The sequence below is a fragment of the Erinaceus europaeus genome, chromosome 2, assembly GCF_950295315.1.
Source record: "Erinaceus europaeus chromosome 2, mEriEur2.1, whole genome shotgun sequence".
Classification (NCBI taxonomy): Eukaryota; Metazoa; Chordata; class Mammalia; order Eulipotyphla; family Erinaceidae; genus Erinaceus; species Erinaceus europaeus.
In genome coordinates, this window is record NC_080163.1 from 119079711 (window position 1) to 119101212 (window position 21502).

Sequence of the window (21502 nt, forward strand, 5' to 3'; positions counted from 1 at the left end):
CCTCCAGGGTTATCACTAGGGCTTAGGGCCTACGCTGTGAATTAACTGCTCCTGGTGGCCAACTTTTTTCTATTGTTGTTGTTGCTGTTATTCTTGCTGGTGTTGTTGTTGTTGGATAAGACAGAGAGAAATTGAGAGAGGAGGGGAACATAGAGAAGGAGACAGAGAGACACCTGCAGACCTGCTTCACTGCTTGTGAAGTGACTCCCCTTGCAGGTGGGGATCTGGGGGCTTGAATCCGGATTCTTGCACCAATCCTTGTGCTTTGCATTATGTGCGCTTAACCCCATGTGCTAAGGCCAGCCCCCTAATTTTATTTTTTTACCAGAGCACTGCTTAGCCGTGGTTTATGAGGGTATAAGTAATTGAACCTGGGACTTTGGGGCATCAGGCATGAGTGTCTCTGCATAATGATTATCCTATCTACTCCCACTCAAGATTTTTCTGTTTTGTCTTGGAAAAAAAAAAATCAAGAACTAAGAGTACCACTCTTCATATGTAGTGCCAGGAACTGAACATGAGGCCTCACACATACAAGTCCTGTTCTCTATCACTGAAGCACTTTTTTTGTTGTTGTTGAATAGGACAGAGAGAAATGGAGAGAAGAGGGGAAGACAGAGGGGGGAGAGAAAAAATAAACACCTGCAGACTTGCTTCTCCACTTGTGAAGTGACTCCCTTGCAGGTGGGGAGTTGGGGGGCTCGAACCAGGATCCTACGCCGGTCCTTGTACTACCCGTACTTAACCTGCTGCACTATCACCCCAGCTCCCCTGAAGCACTTCTTTAGCCACTTAGTGAACAGACACTTATCAACACAGAGTGGGGAGGTCCCCATTGGGGCCTTCCTGTGAATCAGATGCAGCAGTGCCTCAAGCCGCCACCCCCTGTTGCACCTCTGCCTTCCTTAGAGCCACTGTTTCCTCTGAGACCTCCGGTAGGCCAAGCCAGCTCTGAAGCTGAAGTGGAGTTAGCAATTGAGGCCCTCAGGAGAATGCATTGAGATGGGGTGGGGGCTCCTGTGAGGCTATGCCGAGTATGCTATCCCCAGACATGATCCCAGCCTGCTCCACCCTGATCTCAATCCTTGTCATTGAGCCAGCTCTGCTATTGAGTTTAAATTTAGGAATTGTGAAGAAGTATAAAACAAAGACACAGACCAAGTCCAAGCATGGGTAACAGATGTAGGGGGGAAATACAGTATTTAGGGAACATGACACAAAAACATTATTCACTGTTTACCTGATATGCATATTTAACTGAGAGTCCTGTGTTATCAGTTTGCTTTTCTTTTTTTTTCTCTAAATTTTTAAAAAATATTTATTTATTTATTCCCTTTTATTGCCCTTGTTGTTTTATTGTTGTAGTTATTATTGTTGTTGTTGTTGGATAGGACAGAGAGAAATGGAGAGAGGAGGGTAAGACAGAGAGGAGGAGATAAAGATAGACACCTGCAGACCTGCTTCACCACCTGTGAAGCGACTCCCCTGCAGGTGGGGAGCCAGGGTTCGAACCAGGATCCTTATGCCGGTCCTTGTGTTTTGCGCCACCTGCGCTTAACCTGCTGCGCTACACCCCGACTCCCATCAGTTTGCTTTTCTATCGTGGGTTAGAGCAGAGAGGGAGAGAAAGGAGAAACACCACAGCACTGCTCCACTACTCATGAACCTTCCCTTTTGTATGGTTTTCCCACATGGTGGCATGGGGCTGGAACCTGAGTCCTCGAACATGGCCATCTGTGTTTTATTGGTTGAACTGGCCTTGAGTCCAGTTTTCTCTGCAGTCTTCCTTCTAAGATAGGCAAGAGACAACAGATAAATAAGCAGACCTTCCATTTCTGTTTACAAAGTTAAAACTTTTGGGCTGGGCAGTGGTGCACCCAATTAAGAAAACATGTTACCACATGCAAGGACCTGGATTTAAGCCCACGCTCCCCACCTGCAGACGGCACATGCTTAACACGCAGTAAAGCAGGTGTGCAGGTATCTGTCTCTTCTTCTCCATATCCCCTTTCAATTTATTTGTTTACTTTTCAATTTATTTATTTAAAAAATATTTTTAAAAATATTTATTTATTCCCTTTTGTTGCCCTTGTTGTTTTACTGTTGTAGTTTTTATTGTTATTGTTACTGATGTCATCGATGTTGGATAGGACAGAGAGAAATGGAGAGAGGAGGGGAAGACAGAAAGGGGGAGAGAAAGATAGACACTTGCAGAACTGCTTCACAGCCTGTGAAGCAACTCCTCTGCAGATGGGGAGCTGGGGGCTTGAACCGGGATCCTTACACTGGTCCTTGTGCTTTGTGCCACCTGCGCTTAACCTGCTGTGCTACCACTGACTCCCACCCATGTTGTTTTATTGTTGTAGTTATTATTGTTGTTATTGATGTCATCGTTGTTGGATAGGACAGAGAGAAATGGAGAGAGGAGAGGAAGACAGAGAGGAGAAGAGAAAGATAAGACACCTGCAGACCTACTACACTGCTTGTGACATGACTTTCCTGCAGGTGTGGAGCCCAGGAGCTCGAACCGGGATCCTACTGCCAGTCCTTGCACTTTGTGTCACTTGTACTTAACCCGCTGCTCTACTGCCTGACTTCCTATTTATTTACTTTTTTTAAAAAAATGTCTTTATTGGGGAATTATTGTTTTGCATTTAACAGTAAATACAATAGTTTGAACATGCATAACATTTCCCAGTTTTCCATATAACAATACAACCCCTACTAGGTCCTCTGTCATCCTTCTTGGATCTGTATTCTCCCCACCCACCCACCCCAGATATTTACTTTTTAAGAATTTATTTATTTTAAATAAAAAGGGAGCACTGCTCAGCTCTGGTTTATAGTGGTGTGGGGGATTGAACTGGGACTATGGACCTCAGGCATTAATCTTTTTGCATAGCCATTATGCTATCTTCTCTCTCTCCTCTTAATTTCTACCTGTCTTATCAAAAAAAAAAAAGGGAAAAAAATGGCCACAGGGAGTGGTGGATTTTCATGCAGATGCTGACTGAACCCTAGTGATAACCCTGGTGGCAATAAAAAATAAGTTAATTTTTTTCTACCACCATAAATGCAGAACCTTTCATCCTCATCAGTTTCATAAACTGTCTGGGACTCCAAACATACTGGTGGTGCCATCCAGCCCAGCCAGGTTGCTGCCAGGTGTCCCACGAAACCATGACATGATACCGAGGCTGGTTATACAGGAGGGAGGGCAATGGTTTTCTTTGCTGTTGCCTCACAATGAATGTCAGTTTTCTTTGTCCCTGTATTTCAGTTGCACTTGGTTCACTGGAATTCTGCAAAATACCAGAACTATAAAGATGCTGTGCTAGGAGAGAATGGTCTGGCCGTGATTGCTGTGTTTCTGAAGGTAATCTCTTGCCGGGACTACTCTGCTGCAGATAGTGGTGCAGGGACCATCTTTTGTCAGAATGAAGGCTGCTGGTCATTTTCTTCCTACCAACTATCCCTCCCATCTTGTGCCCACAGCTGGGGGCGCCACACCAGGCTCTGCAGAAGTTGGTGGATGTCCTACCAGAAATAAAGTATAAGGTAAGTTAACCTATTTTTAACTCAACAGAACTGGAGATAGAACATTCTTCGGAGTGATGACTTGTTTGCAAGGGGCAAAGTGCCAGCTGGATGGAAAGAGCCTTACAGAGTCCAGTACTGGAATGGAATCCACTGGGGTCCGGGTCTGGTGATATATGTGCCTTGGGCCTGTCCTCAGGAGAGTGAGTTGGCCAACGCCATGTAAGTGTTTCCAGATCCAGCTACTTAGCAAGACTGTTGCAATATTTACCTGCTGCTAGTATCATTTATTGAGTACTTTCCTTTGGCTTCATCAGCTTTTATAACAACAACAACAACAACATTAATTTCTCAGAGCACTGCTCTGGTTTATGGTGGTATAGGGGATTGAACCTGGGATTTTGGAGCCTCAAAATCTGAGAATCTTTTTACATAACCATTATATTATCTACCCTCACTCAACTTTTAGGAATTGTGAATGAGCAGCCAAGGAAGTGGTACAGTAGATAAAACATTGGACTCAGGAGTCAGGCGGTAGTGCAGCGGGTTAAGCACAAGTGGCACAAAGTGCAAGGACTGGTGGAAGAATCCCTGTTCAAGCCCCTGGCTCCCCACCGGCAGAGGGGTCGCCTCACAGGTGGTGAAGCAGGTCTGCAGGTGTCTATCTTTCTCTCCACCTCTCTGTCTTCCCCTCTTCTCTCCATTTCTCTCTGTCTTATCCAACAACAATGACATCAATTACAACAACAATAATAATTACAACAACAAGGGCAACAAAAGGGAAAATAAAAAAAATTGGACTCTCAAGGATGAGGTCCCAAGTTTGAGCCTCAGCATTGCCACTTGCAAGAGTGATGCTCTAGTTTGCTCTCCCCTCCTCCTGCTTCTCCTCCTCCTCTACCCCACCCTCATAAATAATAAATCTTGGAAAGATAGAAAGGAAGGAAAAAAGAAAGGAAGGAAGGAAGGAAGGAAGGAAGGAAGAAAGAAAGAAAGAAAGAAAGAAAGAAAGAAAGAAAGAAAGAAAAGAAGAAAGAAAAGGGAAGAAATGGGGCTGGGTGATGGTGCATCTGGTTGAGCACACATGTTACAGTGCACAAGGACACGGGTTTGAGCCCCTGGTCTCCACCTGTAGGGGGAAAGCTTCATGAGTGGTGAAGCAGGGCTGCAGGTATCTCTCTGCCTCTCTCCCTCTCTATCACCCCCTTCCCTCTTGATTTCTGGCTGTCTCTATCCGATAAATAAGTAAAGATAAAAAGTTTTTTTAAAAAAGAAAGAAAGGAAATAAAAAGAAAGAAAGAAAGAAAGAAAGAAAGAAAGAAAGAAAGAAAGAAAGAAATTGTAGGGGCTGAGTTGTGGCACTCCTGCTTGAGCCCACATATTACTGTGCACAAGGACCTGGATTCAAGCTCCCAGCCCCAGCCTGTAGGGAGGCAGCTTCACAAGTGGTGAAGCAGTGCTGCAAGTGTCTCTCGTTTTCTCCCTCTCTCTCTCTCTCTCTCTCTTCCTCCCCTCTAAATTTGCTTCTGTCTCTATACTAAACAAACAAACAAATAAATAAAAGAAATTGTTAGCATAGGTAAATACATTTAAAAAAAAACTGATGTGGAAGGGGTTGGCTGGTGGTACACCCAGCTGAGTGCACATGTTACAATGCACATCGTGCAAAACGCAAATGCCACTGACTCCCCACCTGCAAGGGGGTTGCTTCACAAGCAGTGAAGCAGGTTTGCAGTTATCTCTCTCTTACCCCCTCTCTGTCTTCACCTCCTCTCTCATTTTCTGTCTGTCCTGTCCAACAATAACAGCAGCAACAACAAGAACAGCTACAACAATTGAAAATACATGACCACCAGGAGCAGTGGATTCATAGTGCAGGTACTGAGCCCCAGCAATAACCCAGGAGGCAAAATAATAACAGTGATAATAATCATGATGATGGTATCATCGAAGAGATGGTACAGTGGCTGAATCAGGGACCTCAGAGTCTTGGGCATCTTTTTGGATAACCATTAGGCTATCTCTCCCACCCTGGTTTATATAGTCTTTAATACAAAGGTCTCATCTCGCCTCGATTGGTGTCTAGGAGACACACCAGGACCCCAGTGTTCAGCATGTTCCTCACCCTCCTTCCCCATAATCCTTTGCTTTGGTGTAGTACTCCACACCCAGTCCAAGTTTCACCTTATATTTTCCCTTATTGTCCTTTATTTTTAAGTTCTACCTATAAATGAAATCAATTGGTATTAGTCTTTCTCTTCCTGGCTTGTTTCACTCAACATGAGTCCTTCTAGTACTGGCCATGATATTGCAAAGGAAATGATCTCATCATTTTTTAACAGCTGCACAGTACTCATTGTGTATATATACCACAACTTTCTTAGCCATTCATCTGTTGTTGGGCATCTGGGTTGCCTCCAGTTTAGGATATTAAAGACTGTGCTGCCATGAGCATTGGTGTGCATAATTCTTTTTGGGTAGGTGTTTTTGTTTTCCCTTGGTAAATCTCTAGGAGAGAAATTGCCATGTCATAAAGTAGGTCCATTTTTAGAGTTCTGATGAATCTCCACACTTTTCCATAGGGATTGGACCAATAAAAAATAATAAATAAAGTAAAAATTAATTATTTTTGTGCAGAGGAGACAGCATAATGATTATGCAAAGAGATTCTCATGTCTGAGGTTCCAAAGTCCCAGGTAAAATTTCCAGCACCACCATAAAGCAGAGCTGAAGAGTGTTCTGGTTAAAAAATAATAATTCCTTTTGGGTGGGGAAGATAGCACAGTGATTATGCAAACAGACTCTCATACCTAAGGCTCCAAAGTTCTTTTTTTTTTTTAAGATTTTATTTATTTATGAGAAAGATAGGAGGAGTGAGAAAGAACCAGACATCACTCTGGTACATGTGCTGCTGGGGATCTAACTTGGGACTTCATGCTTGAGAGTCCAAAGCTTTACCACTGCACCACTTCCTGGACCACTGGCTCCAAAGTTCTTTTAAAAAATATTTTACTTATTTATTTATTTATTATTGGATAGAGACAGAGAACAATTGAGAAGGGTGGAGGAGAAGGTTGGAGGAGAGAGGCACAGACACCTACAGCACTCCTTCATCACTTGTGAAGCTTCCTCCCTGCAGGTGGGGACCAGGATCTTAAATGTGAGTCCTTGTGCACTGTAATGTGAGCACTTAACCAGGTGAGCCACCACCTGGCCCTGCATGACCATAAGACAGAGCTGAGCAGTGCTCTGGTACAAATAATAATAATATCATTTCTTTCAGTCATTTTAAATTTGGTCTGTGAGCTTGAACTAATCAATAGAATCAATTTTACAGCTGAAGTTACTGTGATGATTTGAAGTTCCTGTCATGTAAGGACCCCAGATCTTAGTATGTCTGTTGGCTGAGACTATGAGGCTCCTGCCTTCCTTACCAACATCAATAAATATACTCAGGCATGGGAAAAAATATATGTATATGTATATATATTGCTCTTCTAAAATAAATGATAAAAATGATTAAAAAGAAAGAAAAATAAATAAATATACACATAAACTTTCTTATGAAAATGTACTTTTGTGCCCCTTCACCTCCACCCCACTGTACCCCCAGCACACTGCTGGGAATGACTGAGGATCTCTCTATCCCATCAGCACCTGGGAAAACCAGGGAAAAGCGGAAGCACATGACTCCACCCCAGCTTGTCTGACCCCCAAAGGACATCAAGGTTTCTTTTCTGTCACACTAGTAGAGAAAGGACTTTGATGAAGAAATGGAAATTCCAAAGTTGTTTAGTTTATTTGTTTGGTAGCAAAGAAAAGAATTCCCAGACGGAAGGAGTCAAGGTGGGCCTGGGTGTGGAGTCGTATGTGGCCTGTCCTGACAATGGCAAGGAGGCAGCAGATGAAAGCTGGCTCAACCCTTCCTCTGTGTTGGGACTCCTTTGATCTGCCTGGACCAGACACCACCACGCCTCACCCACCAGCTCAGGAACTCCACAAGGTCAAGGTAGTTGCCAGACCTTCCTCTTCCTGGTTGATCTGAGGCCAGAATCAACCTGGGACATTTTCTCTGGCCCCAGGGCATGGTCTCCACTTGCAGAGACAGGAAGGGACTGACAAGAGGTGTTGTGTACTGGGAGCTAGGGTCCTGCTTGGAAGACTGGAGAGGGCTTCTCCACCAGTGTTGACTCCTGTCCCTGGCACACCATGGGGAAAGATGGTTCTGTGCAGAAACAGAGGGAGTCACCAGGTCCCCATTCTATCTTCAAGATCCCCTCTGGGCCCCAGCAGGGGAATTTCGCTTCTCTGTTCAACCAGACTCCCAACATCTGGATCCACTCTATTTCTTAATCTTTATTTATATAATTAATTAATTAATTAATTTTTGCCATCAATGTGGTTGCAAGGCTCTGCACTTGCATGATTCCACTGCTCTCTATGAACTCCTCTCCTCTCCTCTCTTTTCTTTTCTCTTCTTTTTTATTTTTACCCCCACCAGATCACTCACTGCTTAGTTCAGGCTTACAGTGTTGCTTAGGACTGAATCTGGAATCTTTGGTGCCTCAGGCATGAAAGTTGTTTTATATAACTGCTGTGCTGTTTCCCCAGCACCACCTTCCCCTTTTTTAAATTGGAGTGAGAAACAGAATGAGAAAGGTAAAGAAGACACCACTGCTTCACCACTTGTGAAGTTTCACCTATACTAGACGATCCCATGTAGTGGCTGTGAACTCCAGCCCAGATGCTCAAACATGGCAAAGTATGCACTCTACTGGGTGAGCTGTCTCCCAGGCCCCTACATCCATTTTATATATGTATGTATGTATGCATTTATATTGCCTTCAGGGTTATTGCTGGGTCTCAGTGCTAGCACGATGAATCTACCACTACTGGTAGCCATTTTTTCCTTTCTCTACTTGATAGGACAGAGAGAGTTTGAGAGGGGATGGGGGGATAGAGATGAAGAGAGACAGACACTGGCAGACCACTCATGAAGCCTCCCTGCTGCAGTAAGGGGGCAGGGCTTGAGCATAGTACTATGTGACTTAACCAGGTGTGCCACCGCCTGCCCCCTGGGTCCATTTCACTTCTTAAATTTATTTTTTATTATTGCTTAAAGATGTATTTTACTTACTATACATGTATATGAGAGAGTATCACATGGGACAGACACAGAGAGAGAAACCAGAGAACTACTCCAGTACCTATGGTACCAGGGATCAGACCAGGAAACCTCAGGCTTTCAAACCCAGTACTCCACCACTTGAGCCATCTTCCTAGCAACTCGTTCTTTTAAAAACTTAATTAGGGAGTCGGGCGGTAGCTCAGTGGGTTAAGCGCACATGGCGCAAAGCACAAGGACCTGTATGAGGATTGAGGTTAGAGCCCCCGCTCCCCACCTGCAGGGGAGTCACTTCACAGGCGGTGAAGCAGGTCTGCAGGTGTCTGTCTTTCTCTCCTCCTCTCTGTCTTCCCCTCCTCTCTCCATTTCTCTCTGTCCTATCCAACAATGACAACATCAACAATAATAATTACAACAACAATAAAAACAAGGGCAACAAAAGGAAATAAATATATTTTTTAAAAAAATTAAAATTAATTAACTAATTAATTAATAAATGTGGAAGAGAGTGAGAGACAAAAGGTGCACCTGGTTGAGCTTACACATACAGTGCACAAGGATCTGGGTTCAAGCACCAAGTCCCTGCCTGAAGGAGGAAGCTTCACAGGCAGTGAAACAGTCCCTCAGGTGTCTCTCTTCCTCTCTAACTTCCCCTTCTTTCTCATTTCTCTTGGTCTCTATACTAAATAGAGTATTTTTATTAAATATTTATTAAATAAATAATGATTATACAAACAGACTCTCATGCATGAGGTTCCAAAGTTCCACGTTCAATCCCCCTGCCCCACCATAAGCCAGAGCTGAGCAGTGCTATGGTAAAAATAAATAAAAAGGGGAGTCGGCGGTAGTACAGCGGGTTAAGCGCAGGTGGCGCAAAGCACAAGGACTGGTGTGAGAATCCCGGTTCGAGCCCCTGGCTCCCCACCTGCAGGGGAGTTGCTTCACAGGTTGTGAAGCAGGTCTGCAGGTGTCTATCTTTCTCTCCCCCTCTCTGTCTTCCCCTCCTCTCTCCATTTCTCTCTGTCCTATCCAACAACAATGATATTAATAACAACAATAATAACTACAACAGTAAAACGACAAGGGCAACAAAAGGAAATAAATTAATTAAATAAATAACAAAAATAATTAATTAATTATTTTTTGCCTCCAGGGTTATTGCTGGGACTCACTCAGTGTCTGCACCATGAATCCACTGCTCCTGGAGGCTATTTTTTCCCTTTTTGTTCACTTGCTTCACCGCTTGTGAAGTGACCTCCTGCAGGCGGAGAGCTGGAGGCTCGAACCAAGATCTTTGTGACGGCCCTTGCACTTTGCGCCATGTGTGCTTAACCTGCTACACTACCACCCTGCCCCAAATAAAATATATATATTTTTTAATTCAAAGAAGAAGAAGTAGGAGAGGGAAAAGGGAATTTTAAATAGAGAGTGTGAGAGAGAACTAGAGTATCATTCTGGCATGTGCACTGCAATGCTGGAGACCAAATTTGGGACCTCGTGATGACAGCTCATTTAGCTTTAATTTATTTTAAAATTTATTTATTTGTTTATTTATTATTGGCTAGAGGAAGAGAGAAACTGAGAGAGGAGGGGAGAGAGAGGGAGAGAGACAGAGAGATACCTGCAGCCCTGTTTCACCACTCATGAAGCTTTCCCTCTGCAGGTGGTGACCAGGGTCTTGAACCTTGATCCTTGCACACTGTAATGTCAGTGCTTAAGTAGGTATACCACCACTTGGCCCCTCCATAACCATTTCAAACTTTCAGTGTCCTGAGCTGCCTTAGTGGTATAGCTCTGGGGTGTTTTTTACTTTTGGAGAGAAAGAGAGGAGAGACACCTCAGCAATATTCCACCATCCATGGAGCTCCCCCTAAAGTTGATCATGGTGCTCCCATGTAATACCAGGGATAAAACTCAATGTCTTATGCATGGCTATGAGAGCCATCTTCCCATCCCATTTACCACTATTTTTTAATGAATTTATTTATTTTAAAGATTTTATTTATTTATAATGAGAAAGATAGGAGGGAGGGAGAGGAAAAAAGCAGACATCACTCTGGTACATTTTGCTGGGGATTGAACTAAAGACCTCATGCTTGAAAGTCCAGTGCTTTATTTATCCACTGCACCACCTCCCAGACCACGTATTTTAATTTTATTTTTAATTTAATATTGGATAGAGGGAAGTGGGAGATAGAGAAAAGACACCTGCAGGTGTCTTCACCTGCAGAAAGACACCTGCAGGTCTGCTTCATAACTCATTAAGTTTTCCCCTTGCATAATTTTTTAAGTTTCATTTGTTTTTTTAAGATTTTATTTATTTATTAGAAAGATAAGAGGAGAGAGAGAAAGAACCAGACATCACTCTGGTACATGTGCTGCCGGGGATTGAACTCAGGAACTCATGCTTGAGAGTCCGATGCTTTATCTACCGCACCACCCCCCAGACTACATAAGTTTCATTTGTTTATGAGAAAGATGGGAGGGAAGGAAAGGAAGAAGGAAGAAGCAAGGGAGTGAGGGAGAAAACCAGAGAATCACTCTAGCATGTGATGCCAAGGATTAAACTCAGGACCTCCTTCCTGCTTGAGAGTCCGACACTTTATCCACTGCATCACTTCCTGGGCTGCAAAGACCTTTTTTTTTTTTTTTTAAGTATAGTATTTTTCAACCAAAGTATTAAAAAAAAAAAAAGCATAAGTGGGAGACTTCCGGAGGTAGGCTATACAAGCAACAGTAGATCTGTTTCTCTCCTCTCCTCTACCGGATCAACTAGGAATACCAAAGGACACCACCTGGGACCGAAACAAGACAGAACTAGAACAACTACAGGAACCCACCAAATCACTGAATCAGGAGCAGTGGCAGGGAGGGACACCAGGGGACAGAGATCTAACCAGGAAACTCAGGAGAAGACCTATACATCAGTGGCATAGCTGTGGGGCTGTGAAAGTCTCTTTGCATAACCACTGAACTATCTCTGCCACACCCTGCCTTATCTCTTGGTCGGGAGTCAATGATTAAGATAAGAAGTCTACTTATAGTTTAGAAGCCCTCAGGCTCCCATAGCCTACAGAGAAGAAAAAAAAAAAAAAAGCTTTTAAATCACTGAGTCCCAACTCAGGGATTAAAATACTATTGAAACAACTGTTAACTTCCACCACTGTGAACCCTTTAATTACCTTACTTAGACACAAGTCAATCTAGGAAATAGTGATCAGTAATTTGAAAAGTACTAACAGAGGGAACTCATAACATAATATATAAAATGGTTAAAACAACAAGAAGAAATATTGGAGAAACGAACCAGGACAACAGTCCAGCTAAAAGCCCCCCAAAGGGTGAAGCACAAAATAATGAGGTCAACATCCAAATATTAGCTAAGGAAATAATCACAAGAGTTTGAAAGAATTGAAATCAGAAATACAGAAACAACAAATGAGACTCTGGAAGAAAACACTAACTATCTCAAGTTTATTAGAGAGCTGAAAGCTGAAAAAGCTGAGCTAAGAACACAACTAGTTGAACAAGCTAAAACAGTATCAGAACAGGGAAACAAAATAGATGAACTCCAGAAAACAGTAGAGGGCAGAGAGAATAGAATCTATGAAGCTGAAGACAGAATTAGCAAGATCGAGGATGAATTAGAGACAACTAAAAAAGAAGTAAGAGATCTCAAAAAGAGATTAAGAGATGCTGAAAACAACAACAGAGTTCTATGGGATGACTTCAAAAGAAACAATATACGCATTACTGGCTTACCAGAGGAAGAAACAGAGGGAAAGGAAGAAAGCATTCTTCAGGCCATAATAGCCGAAAACTTCTCTAGTCTAGACAACATCAAAGACATAAAGATTCAAGAAGCCCAGAGTGTCCCAAACAGAATTAACCCAGACCTAAAGACACATCATATTTAGAATGGAAAGGAATAAGGATAAAGAAAAGATCCTGAAGGCTGCAAGAGAAAAAGCAAAGAGTCACCTACAGAGGAAAACCCATAAGATTAGCAGCAGACTTCTCCACACAAACACTACAGGCCAGAAGAGAATGAATGGAAAGATATCTATCAAGTGCTCAATGAGAAAGGTTTTCAACCAAGAATACTATATCCTACTAGACTGTCATTCAGACTAGATGGAGGCATCAAAACCTTATCAGACAAGCAACAGTTGAAGGAATCAACTATCACCAAGCCTGCCCTGAAAGAAGTTCTTAAAGGTCTTCTATAAACAGTCAGACCATCATAAATAGGACATATATCAGAACACGCTAAAACTCTACAAGAATGGTATTAAAATATCTTCAATATTTGATATCAATAAATATTAATGGCCTGAATTCACCTAGTAAAAGACACAAATAGGAAGATGGATCAGAAAACACAACCCAACAATATGCTGTCTACAGGAAACCCACCTAACTCAACAAGACAAACACAGACTTAAAGTGAAAGGATGGAAAACTATCATACAAGCCAATGGCCCACAAAAAAGGGCAGGAACAGCTATTCTCATATCTGACACGATAGACTTTAAAATAGATAAGATTTAAGAAGATAGGAATGGACACTACTTAATGCTCAGAGGGTCAGTCAATCAAGAGGACTTAACAATTATTAACATCTATGCACCCAGTGAGAAGCCATCTAAATATATCAAACTTCTACTGAAAGAGCTACACCAATATATTAACAGCAACACAGTCATAGTAGGGGACTTCAGCACCCCACTCTCTCAACTTGACACATCATCCAGGCAGAAAATCAATAAAGACATAAGGGAGCTAAATGAAGAGATAGATAAACTAGAACTATTGGACATTTTCAGAGTCATTCATCCCAAGAAACTGGAATACACATTTTACTCAAATCCACATGGGTCATTCTCAAGCATAGATCATATGTTAGGCCACAAAGACAGCATCAGCCAATTCAAGAGCATTGAAATCATTCCAAGCATCTTCTCAGACCACAGTGGAACTAAACTAACGCTTAAGAATCAACAAAAGATTAGTAACAGTTCCAAAATGTGGAAGCTCAATAGTACACTTCTTAATAACCTCTGGGTCAAAGAGGAAATAAAGGAATAAATCAAAATGTTTTGAGACTTTAATGAAAATGAAGACACAAGGTATCAAAATATTTGGTACACAGCTAAGGCAGTACTAAGAGGGAAGTTCATAGCCATACAAACACACATTAGGAAATAAGAAACAGCAGAAATAAACAGCCTGATTGCACATCTTAAAGACCTAGAAGAAGAACAACAAAGGAACCCCAAAGCAACCAGAAGGACAGAAATCACTAAAGTTAGGGCAGAAATAAATAACATTGAGAATAAGAAAACCATACAAAAGATCAACAAAAGTAAACGTTGGTTCTTCGAAAGAGTGAACAAAATCAACAAACCTTTAGCCAGATTCACAAAACGAAAAAGGGAGAAGACCCAAATAAATCGGATAGTAAGTGAAAGAGGAGATATCACAACAGACACCATAGAAATTCAACATATCATGCGAGGCTTCTATGAACAACTATACGCTACTAAGCTAGAGAACCTGGAAGAAATGGACGATTTCCTAGATACCTACCAACTTCCAAAACTAAGTAAAGAGGAAGCAGATAACATGAACAGGCCCATCACAGCTAATGAAATTGAAACAGTTATCAAAAACCTCCTCAAAAATAAAAGTCCTGGACCAGATGGTTTTACAAATGAATTCTACAAAACCTTCAAAGAAGAACTAATACCTCTACTTTGAAAAGTCTTTCAGAAGATTGAAGATACTGGAATACTCCCTGCCAGCTTCTATGAAGCCAAAATCACTCTGATATCAAAAGCAGACAGGGACACAACCAAAAAAGAAAACGACAGACCAATATCTCTGATGAACATAGATGCTAAAATACTGAACAAACTTCTAGCCAACCAGATATAGCAGTATATTAAAAAGATTGTTCATCATGACCAGGTGGGGTTTATCCCAGACATGCAAGTTTGATTTAGTATACATAAATCAGTCAATGTGATCCACCAAGACCAAAAACCACATGGTCATACCAATAGATGCAGAGAAAGACTTTGACAAAATACAGCATCCCTTTATGATCAAAACACTACAAAAAATGGGAATAGATGGAAAATTCCTCAAGATAGTGGAGTCTATATATAGCAAACCTACAGCCAACATCATACTCAATGGTGAAAAACTGGAAGCATTTCCCCTCAGATCAGGTACTAGACAGGGCTGCCCACTATCACCATTACTATTCAACATAGTGTTGGAAGTTCTTGCCATAGCAATCAGGCAGGAGCAAGGAATTAAAGGCATACAGATTGGAAGAGAAGAAGTCAAACTCTCCTTATTTGCAGATGACATGATAGTATACACAGAAAAACCTAAGGAATCCAGCAAGAAGCTTTTGGAAATCATCAGGCAATACAGTAAGGTGTCAGGCTACAAAATTAACATTCAAAAGTCAGTGGCATTCCTCTATGCAAACACTAAGCCAGAAGAAATTGAAATCCAGAAATCAATTCCTTTTACTATAGCAACTAAAACAATAAAATATCTAGGAGTAAACCTAACCAAAGAAGTGAAAGACTTGTATACTGAAAATTATGAGTCACTACTCAAAGAAATTGAAGAAGACACAAAGAAGTGGAAAGATATTCCATGTTCATGGGTCGGTAGAATTAACATCATCAAAATGAATATACTACCCAGAGCCATCTACAGATTTAATGCTATCCCCATCAAGATCCCAACCACATTTTTTAGGAGAATAGAACAAATGCTACATATGTTTATCTGGAACCAGAAAAGACCTAGAATTGCCAAAACAATCTTGAGAAAGCAGAACAGAACTGGAGGCGTCACACTCCCAGATCTCAAATTTTATTATAGGGCCATTGTCATCAAAACTGCTTGGTACTGGAACATGAACAGACACACTGACCAGTGGAATAGAACTGAGAGCCCAGAAGTGAGCCCCAACACCTATGGACATCTAATCTTTGACAAAGGTGTCCAGACTATTAAATGGGGAAAACAGAGTCTCTTCAACAAATGGTGTTGGAAACAATGGGTTGAAACATGCAGAAGAATGAAACTGAACCACTGTATTTCACCAAATACAAAAGTAAATTCCAAGTGGATCAAGGACTTGGAAGTTAGACCACAAACTATCAGATCCTTAGAAGAAAATATTGGCAGAACTATTTTCCACATAAATTTCAAAGACATTTTCAATGAAACGAATCCAATTACAAAGAAGACTAAGGCAAGTATAAACCTATGGGACTACATCAAATTAAAAAGCTTCTTCACAGCAAAAGAAACCACTACCCAAACCAAGAGACCCCTCACAGAATGGGAGAAGATCTTTACATGCCATACATCAGACAAGAGTTTAATAACCAACATATATAAAGAGCTTGCCAGACTCAACAACAAGACAACAAATAACCCCATCCAAAAATGGGGGGAGGACATGGACAGAATATTCACTACAGAAGAGATCCAAAAGGTGGAGAAACACATGAAAAAATGCTCCAAGTCTCTGTCAGAGAAATGCAAATAAAGACAACAATGAGATACTACTTCACTCCTGTGAGAATGTCATACCTCAGAAAAGGTAACAGCAGCAAATGCTGAAGAGGGTGTGGGGTCAAAGGAACCCTCCTACACTGCTGGTGGGAATGTAAATTGGTCCAACCACTGTGGAGAACAAACAGTCTGGAGAACTCTCAGAAGGCTAGAAATGGACCTACCCTATGATCCTGCAATTTCTCTCCTGGGGATATATCCTAAAGAACCGACATATCCATCCAAAAAGATCTGTGTACACATATGTTCTTGGCAGCACAATTTGTAATAGCCAAAACCTGGAAGCAACCCAGGTGTCCAACAACAGATGAGTGGCTGAGCAAGTTGTGGTCTATATACACAATGGAATACTATTCAGCTGTAAAAAATGGTGACTTCACCGTTTTCAGCCGATCTTGGATGGACCTTGAAAAATTTACGTTAAGTGAAATAAGTCAGAAACAGAAGAATGAATATGGGATGATCTCACTCTCAAGCCGAAGTTGAAAAACAAGATCAGAAAAGAAAACACAAGTAGAACCTGAAATGGAATTGGCGTATCACACCAAAGTAAAAGACATGGGGTGGGGGGTTGGGGGGGTGGGGAGAATACAGGTCCAAGAAGAATTCAGAGGACCTAGTGGGGGTTGTATTGTTATATGGGAAACTGGGGAATGTTATGCATGTACAAACTATTGTACTTACTGTTGAATGTAAAACATTAATTCCCCAATAAAAAGAAAATCAGAGTCAAAAAAAAAGGGAAAAAATAAATAAAGTTAAAAAAAAAAAGAAAAAAGAAAACACTAAGCATAACCTGGACTGGAGTTGGTATATTGCACCAAAGTAAAAGACCCTGGGGTTATTGGGGGGGGGGGGAGAGTACAGGTCCTAGAATAGGATGACAGAGGACCTAGTGAGGGTTGTATTATTATGTGGAAAATTGAGAAACATTTGTATACAAACTATTGTATTTACTGTCAAATGTGGAACATTAATCCCCCAATAAAGGAAAAAATATTTTTAAAAAAGCATAAGTGGATCCCCATTCTTTATGGGGTCCCCTTGTCTAGTTAGCGCTTCCACTGTGACCATGGCTGCACAGCCTTTACCTCAGGACTGCCTTTCTCCCCAGTGTGAAGACTGTGGCTTCAAGAAGGCCAGGGTGTCCTTCCCTCTCCACTGCCCTTCTCCCTGGCTCTGAAGCCCATGGCCTGTACTCTCTCTCTCTCTCTGTGTCAGGATGCCAGGGCACCTGTGGGCTCCTTCCAGCCCTCCTGGCTGCTGCCCACATGCCCACACTACTGGACCTACCCTGGCTCCCTGACCACACCACCCCTCACTGAGTCAGTCACCTGGATCATCCACAAGGAGCCTGTGGAGGTAGCTGTGACCCAGGTGAGCTGCTTCTATGAGCATACACTGGGAGTCTGCTAAAGACTTTGCAAGCAGGGGTCCCCAGTGCCACAGCTGTTCTGATACTTAGGAAAATTGGGGAGGGGGCTGGGGAAACTGAAAATTCTTGTGTCATTCAGTGCACTCATCAGAGCATGTACTCCCTATCGGGTACTAAGGGGTGGGGGTGGGAGCAGGGGAGCAGGACTGGAGGATACAGAGCCACTTCTGTCAGTATGCACTGCCACCTGATGAGAAGATGAAATCTGAGCTGAGGATTGAGAGACAGGTGTTAAGTGAGTATGACACTCAGAGAATGAACAGGCCCTGAAAAGGGGAAGAGGGGAAGCAGATGTGCACCTTGGATGGTGGGGAGACACTAGGCAGGTGAACTGAAGGATAGAAGAAAGGCCTAATAGTAGGGTGTCACTATTGGCTGCAACACAGGACAGACTCCCATATTGTGACTCTAGCTGCTGCACCCCAAATCCAGCTCAACTCCAGAGGAAGAGGGTCTTTCTGGGATGGCTCCCAGCTTGCTTTACAAATAGCCAGGAGAAAGAGAAATGCTCAGTTTTGCATTTCATTAGAAGTGTGAATTACGTTCACACAGGTCTCTTCTTTTTTGCTACCTAGGCTCAATGCTTGCAGAGACCTTTTATTTTACTTTTTTTGTTAATTATCTTTATTTAATTATTGGATAGAGACAGCCAGAAATCAAGAGGGAAGGAGGTGATAGAGAGAGGGAGAGACAGACACCTGCAACACTGCTTCACCACTTGTGAAGCATTCCCCCTGCAGCTGGGGACCAGGGGGCTTGAACTCTGGTCTTTGCTCATTATAACATATGTGCTCAATCAGGCATGCCACCACCCAGACCCCTTTTTCCTTTTTTTTTTTTTTTGACATAGACAGAAAGAAACAGAGAGGGAGGGAAACAGAAAGGAGAGAGACAGAGAGAGCAATCTGTAGCAGTGCTCCACCAACTGAGAAACTACTCCCTGGGGGGGCCTGGTGGGGGCACACCTGGTTGAGTGTACACATTACAATGCACAAGGACCCAGGTTCAAACCTCTGGTCTCTACCTGCAGGGGGGAAGCTTCACAAGCAGTGAAACAGTTGCAGATATTTCTCTGTCTCTCTCCCTTTTAACCTCCCCCTCTTCTCTCAATTTCTCTCTGTCTCTATCCAAAATAAATACATAAAAAGATTTTTTTTTAAAAAAGAGGGACCAGGTGGTGGCGTACCTGGTTGAGTGCACGTGTTACAATGTACAAGGACCCAGGTTTGAGCCCCCGTGCCCCCATCTGCAGGGGAAAAGCTTTGAGAGTGGTGAAGCAGTGCTGCAGATGTCTCTGTCTCTCTCCCTCTCTATCTCCCCTCCCCTCTCGATTTCTGTCTCTATCTGACAAATAAATAAAGATAGTTTTTTAAAAAAATTTTTAAAAAGGGACTGGGTGGTGGCGCACTGGGTTAGGTGCACATAGTACAAAGAGCAAGGACCTCCTCAAGGATCCCAGTTCGAGTCCCTGGCTCACCACCTGCAGCTGGTGCGGGGGTCACTTCACAGTGAAGCAGATCTGCAGTTGTCTATCTCTCTTCCTCTCTCTATCTTCCCTCTCTCAATTTCTCTCTGTCCTATCGAATAGAAATGAAAAATAGCTCTGACACTGAGCCCCAGAGATAACCCTGGAGGAATAATAATAATAACAACAATTTTAAAAAGAAAGAAATAGCTTGAGAGAGAGAGAAGCTCGCTCCTGCAGGTAGGGACCCAGTTTGGACTCTGGCTTGCACTGGAGTCTTTGTGCACAGTATTGTGTGCCCTCTACCAGCTGCATCACCTCCTGGTCCCCAGTCTCGTGTTCTGAGAACAAGTGAGATGAAACATGAAAACAGTTTTCTAGAGACTGCAGTGGAAAGTGAATCAGAGGGAACCTTGTTGTTGTCATCATCAATCATCATCATCATCACAGGAGCATCACTGCTCTTGTCGACTTTTCAGATGGAGAGAAAAGGAAAGGCAACACAACACTGAAGTTTCTCTCAGCACAGTGGGTGCCAGGTTCACAGAGCTTCTTCCTTTTGTAGTGTGAGCTTCAGTTCAGCACTTGTGCTATACGCATCAGTAACTGAGTGCTCTGGGAACTAAGGCTCCAGAACTCAATGGCTTCTGAGAAATTACTTGGTGACTTAAGAGGCTACAGATCAGAATGGTGCTGGCATGGCTATCACAGAGCTGAGGCAGCTGTCAGCCAAAGTAGTTTATCCTTGCTGGGCCAGGGGCCAAGACTTCCCTCTTAAAGCAATCGCTATGTGGTGGGTGCTGTGGTGCTGGCTGCCAGCTGGGAAGCCTCCCTTACCTGGGCCCCTTTGTGCATGTGCCTGCTTGCCCAAAGCATGTGGTGTGGTCCCCAAAGTGGAAGCTGCAATGCCACAGTCATTTGCACCACATTATCTTGTCACAGAAGTACTTGTCACTGTCTTGTTACAGTGTGGAAGGAACTCACTGACACCACTCACCCTGGTTCCTCTCCCTCCAGCTGGCTGCATTCCGCTTGCTCCTGTTCTCTGCCCTGGGTGAAGAAGACAGGACCATGGTCAACAACTTCCGTCCCCTTCAGCCCCTGATGAACCGGAAGGTCCTGTCATCCTTCCCAACCACAGAAGAGGGCATGAGGTCCTAAATGCACCATGTCCCCTAGAAGGGGTCAAACCGACTTTAAAGATAGAAAGGACTATTTGCTGAATGTTGGGGGTCTGATCATTTGTATTCCTTAGAACTGAGAAAGAAAAAAAAGATCCCTGTCTTGGTAAATGAACTTTTTAGTTGCTATTAAAAAGAAGCCACATCAAAGAGCCTCAGAATATTGGGGAGTGGATGACTGGCACATGGGGTAGCTCATGGGATCCTCAGCCTTGCATGGTGGCCTGGGGGGGCTGAGAAAGCCCACATGACCTTGGTCATCTGCCCAGCCTTCTCTCAGCCACATGCCTTTTCTCTCCAGATGGTGCCTTCTGGGTCTCCATGCTATGGCTACCTTGTGGTTCCCAGCGATGCCCATGAGGTCTGCACTTGTTGATTTATGTGCCTCCTACACAAAAGGTCATTTATATAAGACAGACAGTTTAGTCCTTTCTGGATGGTCCTGGCTATGTCTGCAGAATACAATTTACTAGGTGTGTTATATGGAGGAACAGGAGAGCCTCAGTGATACTGAATTTGCTGAGGCAATCACAGAATAGACAAAAAAAAAAAAAAAACAGTCAAGCTCAGGCTTACTGCTTGAGTTCTGGGTCAAGTCTACCTGCTGATTCACTTGATCAGCTACATATTGTGGGGTGACTCAATGTCTCCAATGCAAGAAAAATGAATAATTACTCAAGACTCGAGTCTGGCCTTAAAGCTTGCTGTGATTGACATTGACCCATAGCCTGATGGAAGACTGTCCAATCCCCATACCACCATAAGTCAGAGCTGTACATTTTGGGAACTGTAGCCTTTTATGTGACTTTAGTGCAGTGACTTTAGCCTGTGTAGATTGTTTCATGTGGTGCTGACAAATGACCACAAGTGATCCCCTACTTCCCTCTTAGAAAGACCCTGTGATGGGCCGAGAGGTTGTGTACCTGGTTAAGCACTCACATTACAGTATGCAAGAACCTGGGTTCAAGCCTGTGGTCCCCACCTGCAGGGGTAAAATGTCACAAGTGGTTAAGCAGGGTGTCTCTCTGTCTCTCTCCCTTTCTATCTCCTCCTTCCCTCTCAATTTCTCTTTGACTCTGTCCAGTAAATAAATTTAAAAAGAAGGAGGAGAAGGAGGAGAAGGATAAGGAGGAGGAGAAGAAGAGGGACCT

General features: G+C 42.9%; 1 protein-coding gene across 1 annotated transcript; it reads left to right on the plus strand.

Moving 5' to 3' along the window:
* Positions 1–857: 857 nt before the first annotated feature.
* Positions 858–20501, plus strand: CA5A (carbonic anhydrase 5A). Its single transcript, XM_060171957.1, has 5 exons — positions 858–935; positions 3281–3376; positions 3496–3558; positions 17492–17647; positions 20188–20501. Exons 1-5 carry the CDS (start codon positions 858–860, stop codon positions 20329–20331), a joined length of 537 nt encoding a protein of 178 aa, XP_060027940.1. The 3' UTR covers positions 20332–20501.
* Positions 20502–21502: the final 1001 nt, after the last annotated feature.